This window comes from Magnolia sinica, chromosome 2 (assembly GCF_029962835.1).
Source record: "Magnolia sinica isolate HGM2019 chromosome 2, MsV1, whole genome shotgun sequence".
NCBI lineage: Eukaryota > Viridiplantae > Streptophyta > Magnoliopsida > Magnoliales > Magnoliaceae > Magnolia > Magnolia sinica.
Window position 1 is genome coordinate 84,936,646 of NC_080574.1, and position 8,054 is coordinate 84,944,699.

Genomic DNA, 8,054 nt, shown 5'->3' on the forward strand with positions numbered 1-8,054 from the left:
AATCTTCCTAGTGTGTTTGACACCCTAGAGTGTGAATCAACTTTAATCCAAAAGAACCTATTCATGATATATTTATAGGGGTTTGAATTTAACGACTAAATCAACTTTAATATCTCTAATTAGTGAGATATGTAATTTTTGACACAATGGTTGTGATAAGCCCGCTAAAATATATACTTTGCCTGAAAATGATGAAATTCCAAGTCTCGGAAGGGCCACAAGCACAAGATCATGTCTGAGTGACTAACCAATGATTTTTAATCGTTGATTTACATAAACAATGTTTGGACGGTGCTGGACAATGTTTGGATGGTGCTGATTTACATGGACAATGTTTGGACGATGCTGATCATCATTAGTGGGCCATGTGCCTAATAGAATGAGTGTACAGTGACACATATGTTACACCTGCAATTATTGAAATGATTTTAGGTGTAATCCAAGCTCTCACCATGGATTACAAACCCCCTCAAAGAGGGCATTGGAAACCTCCTAGATTTGAAACCCCCGGTTACTTTATGTTGCCAAACAACCAGGGGATTTGAAACCCCCTCAAATCTCCTTCAATCTTCACCAATCCACAGTGCCAAATGACCTCTTAGGGCCTGTTTAGCTGGATGGATCCCATGGGATTAGGAGGGATGGGATGGATTTTAAGGTAATGATGGTGGTGTCAGTGGATTGGTTTAAGATCCATGTGATTGCTATATCCCGGGACAAGTTCACTGAGTCTGTTTGGCACACCCAGCAAATCCCGAGATTTTACCTTCCAATCCCTTCCAATCCGTCCAACCAAACACCCCCCAAGCACAATTGAACGATATTAGGAGGGATGTGATCAATTTTAAAGTAATGATGGTGATGTCAGTGGATTGGTTTAAGATCCATGGATTTGCTATATCTCGGGACAAGTTCATCGGGTCTGTTTGGCTCGTTTGGCATATCCCGAGATTTTACCATCCCATCGCTCCTAATCCCATGGGATCTGTCTAGCCAAACATGCCCTTAGGCCTTGTTTGGGAGAGTGGATTTGGAACCCCCAGATTCGGAACCCCCAAGATTAGAAACCCCTTGGATTTGCCGTCCTCCTAATGTGTTTGGCACCCTGGAGTGTGAATAAACTTTAATTGAATAGTATCTATTCATGGTATATTTAGGGGTTTGAATTTAATGACTAAATCAACTTTAATATCTCTAATCAGTGAGATATGTAATTTTTGACACAATGGTTGTGATACGCCCGCTGAAATATATACTTTGCCTGAAAATGATGAAATTCCAAGTCTCGGATGGGCCACAAGCACAAGATCATGTTTGAGTGACTAACCAACGATTTTTAATCGTTGATTTACATGGATAATGTTTAGATGGTGCTGATTTATATAGACAATATTTGGACGGTGTTAATCATCATTAGTGGGCCATGTGCCCAGTAAAATGATAGTGTACAGTGACACATATGTTACAACTGCAACTATTGGAATGATTTTAGGTGTAATCCACGCTGTCACCGTGGATTACCAACCCCCTCGTGGACGAGATTCCCGGATTTGAAACCCACCTCTTATGCTATCTCATGCCTTTTGTGCGATGGCAACAGCGCCATGTTTGAGAGAGGCTACTTTGGTTATCGGGATGGCCGTACATGCCTGGAGAGCGGCTGTGATCTCCCACACGTGTGTCGAGATGGAATATTTGCCGTTCATCGCGTATCAATTCAACGTACTCCTGTCGCTAACCCGCAGACCGCTCATTCAAATCTCTTGGCAACGGAGCTGATCGCATACACGTGTCAAATGTGTCACGTGACGCACGCGAGTAGTCTTTCAATATTCCCCTTTCTTTGAAAAAAATAAAATACAATAAAAAGTAAAAAATAAAAAATAAAATCACAGGAAACACCTCTGTAAAATAATCCATTCGCCTTCTTTTCTGTCGGCATCCAACATAAACACTTATCCTCTCCCACTCGCTCCACTTCCACTTCCACTCTCTCTCTCTCTCTCGATGGCCAGTTCCACTTCCTTCCCATCTTCCCTCTTTCTCTTCATCTTCTTCTTCTCCGCTCTCCTTTCTCAAACCCTTTCCATTCCATCTCCACCACACAAGACGTACATCTTCCGCATCGACGCTCAATCCAAACCGTCCATCTTCTCCACTCACTATCATTGGTACACCTCCACCTTCGCTCCCCCAACCCAAATCCTCCACACCTACTCCACCGTCTTCCATGGCTTCTCGGCTACTCTCTCTTCCTCCCACGCTGCATCTCTCCTCAGCCATCCATCCGTCCTGGCCGTCTTCGAAGACCGCTCCCGCTCCCTCCACACCACCCGATCCCCTCAATTCCTCGGCCTTCGCAATCAGCGCGGCCTCTGGTCCGATTCTGACTACGGCTCCGATGTGATCATCGGCTTCCTCGATACCGGCATCTGGCCCGAGCGCCGCAGCTTCTCCGATCTCAACCTTGGCCCCGTTCCTGCCCGCTGGAAAGGCCAGTGCGAGTCTGGCGTCCGCTTCTCACCCTCCAATTGCAATCGGAAGCTAGTCGGCGCTAGGTTTTTCAATCAAGGCCATGAGGCTGCTGCTAGATTAGCTGGTGGCACTGGTGTGAATGCCACCATCGAGTTCCGCTCCCCACGGGATGCTGACGGACATGGGACCCACACTGCATCAACTGCTGCGGGCCGTCATGCGTTCCAGGCCAGCATGGCAGGTTATGCAGCTGGGATTGCCAAAGGCGTCGCACCCAAGGCAAGGATTGCCGCCTATAAGGTCTGCTGGAAGGACTCTGGTTGCTATGACTCCGATATCCTTGCTGGATTTGACCATGCTGTTGCAGACGGTGTCGATGTCATCTCGATATCTATTGGTGGCGGCAATGGTGCAACATCACCATATTACCTCGATCCAATAGCTGTTGGGTCATATGGTGCTGTCTCCAGAGGGGTGTTTGTGTCATCGTCAGCTGGGAATGATGGGCCTGCTTTAATGTCAGTGACCAACCTTGCGCCGTGGCTCACAACTGTTGGAGCTGGTACAATTGACCGGAATTTCCCAGCTGATGTGATTCTTGGCAATGGGCGCAAGCTCAATGGTGTGTCCCTGTATTCTGGTAAACAGCTTGTGGGGAAAATGTTCCCACTGGTTTACCCTGGTAAATCTGGTGGCCTTTCATCATCTCTCTGTATGGAGAATGCACTTGATCCGAGGGTTGTAAGGGGTAAGATTGTGATCTGTGACCGTGGTAGCAATCCACGTGTCACTAAGGGATTGGTGGTTAAGAATTCTGGTGGTGTTGGGATGATCCTTGCCAATGGGATCTCCAACGGTGAGGGCCTTGTTGGCGACCCGCACGTCCTGCCAGCATGTGCAGTTGGTGCTGATGAGGGCGATGCTGTCAAATCCTATGTCTCATCAACTGTGAATCCAATGGCCACGATTGTATTCCGTGGCACAGTTGTAGGTGTCAAGCCAGCGCCAGTGGTGGCGTCGTTCTCTGCCCGAGGCCCCAATGCGCTGTCTCCAGAAATCCTCAAGCCAGACCTCATCGCACCCGGTGTAAACATCCTGGCCGCCTGGACTGATGCGGTGGGTCCCACTGGGTTAGATTCTGATACCCGGAAGACGGAGTTCAACATACTGTCTGGGACGTCGATGGCATGCCCACATGTGAGTGGGGCTGCAGCGCTGCTCAAGTCAGCTCATCCAGAATGGAGTTCGGCTGCTGTCCGTTCTGCTCTGATGACAACGGCTGGCATAAACGACAACCGGTTCCAACTCATGACTGACGAGTCAACTGGGAAACCCGCCACACCATATGATGTCGGTGCAGGTCATTTGAATCTAGACCTTGCCATGGATCCTGGTCTAGTCTATGATATTGGAAATCAAGATTATGTGAACTACTTATGCTCCATTGGATACAACCCAAAAACAATTCAAGTGATCACGCACATGCCGGTGACTTGCCCGCTGAAAAAGCCATCACCAGGGAATCTGAATTACCCATCAATTTCGGTTATCTTTGATGGATCAGAATCAGGGTATGTAAGCAAGATGTTTATCCGAACAGCAACGAATGTGGGTCCTGTGAATTCGATTTATAAGGTGAAGGTGGAACTTCCTGCGAAGGGTGTGGTGGTGAGTGTGAAACCAGCTAAGCTTGTTTTCTCAGAGTTGGTGAAGAAGCAGAGCTTTGCTGTAACTGTTTCAGCCAATTCAAAGAATCTGAGTTTTGATGAATCGGATGTGATTTATGGATTCTTGTCTTGGTTGGATGGGAAGCATGTTGTCCGATCACCAATTGTTGTGACGCGTTTTATGCCTTTGTGAGTTGTGATGGGGAAGTGTTTATAAGGTGGGAGATCCTTCGGTTCGAGTATCTTGTCAGCTGGGGTTCTCATATGTATCGGGTTCAGTAGCTGTTTAATGTTCTTGAGAGGGTAAGAAAGTGACCATGTTATATGGGCTAGAGTGAAGGTTCTTATTTTCTCTTTTCTCCTCCTTTGAGCAGATTAGTTAATTTTTTACAGAAGCTTTTGTAATGCATGTTTGTATCTTTAACTTAATTTAATGAAGAATGTATTGTGTTGCACTTGGAGAGTGAAGGAGTGATAAAGATCGAATCTTTTATGAGATGCATTGATGGATGTTGTATAAAGGTTAGGCGTTGGTGTCCGCTTACTAAATGGCTCTTTAGTTTAAGTGGTTCTGCCTGATGTTGCAGCCACTTAATTGCACCATTGTTTGATGGTCTTTTGGGGAATGGACATTTGATACTTTAGTAGTGCTTGTATGTATGGACTAACCTGGAGCTCATGTTGTACTAATTTCATGTTTATCTGATCCCGCCCTGTCATTTATTGCTTTTTTCCACAGGAGTCCATTTTTTTTCTTCATGCAGATTCATAGTTCTTGTTTGGAGATGGACTGTTGTACTCTGGAGGCAAATTGTGACCGCTACACTGACTGCTCCTAGAGAAATCATCCTATGGGGCCAAATAAAAAGCAATGACAACCAGTAATGTCCTCAATCTTTTCAGCTGTCTCTTTCATTTATCTTTCTTTTTTATTTGTGGCAACATAGTAGGTCAACCACTATAGTTTTTGTTTCACCTCCGCATCATTGGAGACTGGTAGGGATTTGTGCAATTTCCATGTCATGTTGTTATTTATTTTCTCATACTGTCATTTGTTAAAACTGTAAATTAGATCCTAGGATACCACAGTTGTAAAACATACATAAAATCATATTCTATAAAAAGTGATGAACCGGGAGTCCAGGCCGATTCGATGGAACCAGTGTTCGAAGTATTGGTATTGCTACAAGTTTCGCTGGCCGACGATACAGAAACAATATCAATATCGTCGATAATATCACTGATAACCGGAAATGCGGGGAAATATGGGAAAAACGGTGGAATTTTCAGTGAAACTTCAGGAGATGTTAAAATGTACATATTTGTATATTTAGAAATAAAAAAAAAATTGCAAAAAGAATACATACATAACATGTTTCCATTTAATGGGGCCTTAAAAGCATGTGTTGTTATAAGAAATCAGTCCAACCATCCCATCCGGTCTATTTAACCATCCAAACATCCATCGATATTGCAAGATATCAACAACACATGATATTTCATCAAGAAATCATCAATAATTGGAAAGGAAACGAAAGATTGTGTTCTCAATATGGAACCAGTGTTCGAAGTATCGGTATTGCTACAAGTTTCGCTGGCCGAGGATATGGAAACAATATCGATATCGTCGATAATATCACTGATAACCGGAAATGCGGGGAAATATGGGAAAAATGGTATAATTTTCATTGAAACTTCAGGAGATGTTAAAATGTACATATTTGTATATTTAGAAATAAAAAAAAAATTGCAAAAAGCATACATACATAACATGTTTCCATTTAATGGGGCCTTAAAGCATGTGTTGTTATAAGAAATCAGTCCAACCTTCCCATCCGGCCTATTTAACCATCCAAACATCCATCGATATTGCAAAATATCAACAACACATGACATTTCATCAAGAAATCATCAACAATTGGAAAGGAAACGAAAGATTGTGCTCTTAATATCGCTCATGTTGCAATATTGATAATATCGAGATATTATCAATATGACAAATTGAACACTACATACAACTAGTGTTCGAAATATCGGTATTGCGTTACGTATCGCATTCTTGGTATACATATATGTATTGGTTATTGCATGGGATATATCGGTGGTATCATGTAATGTCTCGCTGTTGTTGGAAACATGCGGAAACATTGGGAAATTAGTTGAATTTTTAATGAAACTTCGGTGATTGTTAAAAAAGACATCAATACACACTTGTAAATCAAAACATTACAAAAAACAAGTACACACAATAGGTTTTCTTTGTATGGGGTCCTAATCTATGCGTTGTCTAACTGAATTGATGCAAGTATATTCAATGTCTATTCATATACTTTAAAAATGTAAGAAAACGTGTGGAAACACAAGCAATACATTCAAAAGCAAAAGAAGAATCACTAGATTAGGTTACATACATGTTTGATTGGATTTTGGACACAGATTGCAAATGGTTTGCGAGAAATTGGGAAATCTTGATTTTTTTCGAATTTTCCGCAACTCGGCCAATCTCCCCCAAATCTTGAAATCGAAGCTCCCAATCCATGATTTTTTTTATTTTTTTTTTGAAAAATCATGGATTTGTAACTATTTGACACTGATTTAACTTGATTTACGGAAAATAAAATGATCGAAATTCGAAAATGCTCACCAGATCGAACATGTGGGATATATCGCACTATTTGTGTGTTTCGTATCGCATTGGTGGGATACAAGATTTATCGTGGGATATATCGGCTAATACTATTGATATTTAAAACATTGCATATAACCATGTGCCCATGAAATTTTTTTGAAATAAATAAAATTTTGATGATAACAATATGTTGGTGATATTATTGAAATATTGTTGATACACTTATGATACAAGCATTACCTAGAATTTACATAGTCGAAAATATTAGCGCTACATTAGTGATATTGATGCATTGACAATACAAGTGACACTTAGAATTTACATAGTTGAAAATATTGGCAATTATATTAGCGATATTGATACGTTGGTGATAATTAACGATACATTGCTAATACCTGGAATTTCTGATACTACCAGCGTTATCGGTATCGCTTCCAGTGTTATCGGTATCGCTGAGCTGGAGATAACGATAATATCGAAGATATTTCGAACACTGGATGGAACTGACAGGTGGCGACAAAAGGTCTAGTTAAAGTCCTCAAAGGTAGCCTACGTGTCGGTAGAATCTTATTTAGCAATTCACATGTAATACATGTATTCACTGTTGTTTGCGAAAAACATCTCATTCATTGTATAAATTAGAATTATTTATGGATTTATAATCTTTGATGTATAAAACATGTATAATACACATTTGTACATATTCACATATAATAATACAGTTGTAATTAAAAAAGGAAATTTTACAAAAGACTGCTTAATTAATATGGAATTAACATTTCGGTACCTTTTAAAAAAATGTTTACAAAAAGCTACCTCATTAATCGTGCAGGTATCATTCCACTACCTTCCGTCATGGGCCGCAGTGTGAGGAAATGGGTCTGTGGCTTGGTAGGCTCCACTATGATGTTTATGTAAAATCTACCCCGACCACTAAGTGCTTCTGATGCAGGACAATTAATCACTTGCTCTAAAAGCTCGAATTGTTAGAGTATGGCGAATTAATCCCTTTATCTCATAGCCCAGGTCCCACATCTCATGAGTTAGGACCTCGGCCGAACCCCCCTCGTGGGCTCGTGGGCCCCAAATCACATGGGCCGCCCACCTCGAGTGTGTCCCTGCATCCCACAGGGTACCCCACTCGAGCCCGGTGTGAAATGCCCCTGCATTAATCACCCCCGGTGAGGAGTCTCGAACACGAGACCTCCCCTGTGGGCCCCAAATCACATGGTTCACCCACCCCGAGTGTGTCTCCACATCCCACGGGCTACCCTACTTGAGCC

At 42.4% G+C, this 8,054-nt stretch overlaps 1 protein-coding gene across 1 annotated transcript; it reads left to right on the plus strand.

The window, feature by feature from the left end:
* The first annotated feature begins 1,921 nt into the window (after positions 1 to 1,921).
* On the plus strand, positions 1,922 to 4,597 carry LOC131237235 (subtilisin-like protease SBT1.6). Its single transcript, XM_058234916.1, has one exon. The coding sequence runs from the start codon at positions 2,008 to 2,010 to the stop codon at positions 4,333 to 4,335; it is 2,328 nt and encodes a 775-aa protein (XP_058090899.1). The 5' UTR covers positions 1,922 to 2,007; the 3' UTR covers positions 4,336 to 4,597.
* The last annotated feature ends 3,457 nt before the right edge of the window (positions 4,598 to 8,054 follow it).

Bases quoted from the DNA above. Each gene is read 5' to 3' on its own strand.
- LOC131237235 (XM_058234916.1), top strand. From the start codon at position 2,008: ATGGCCAGTTCCACTTCCTTCCCATCTTCCCTCTTTCTCTTCATCTTC.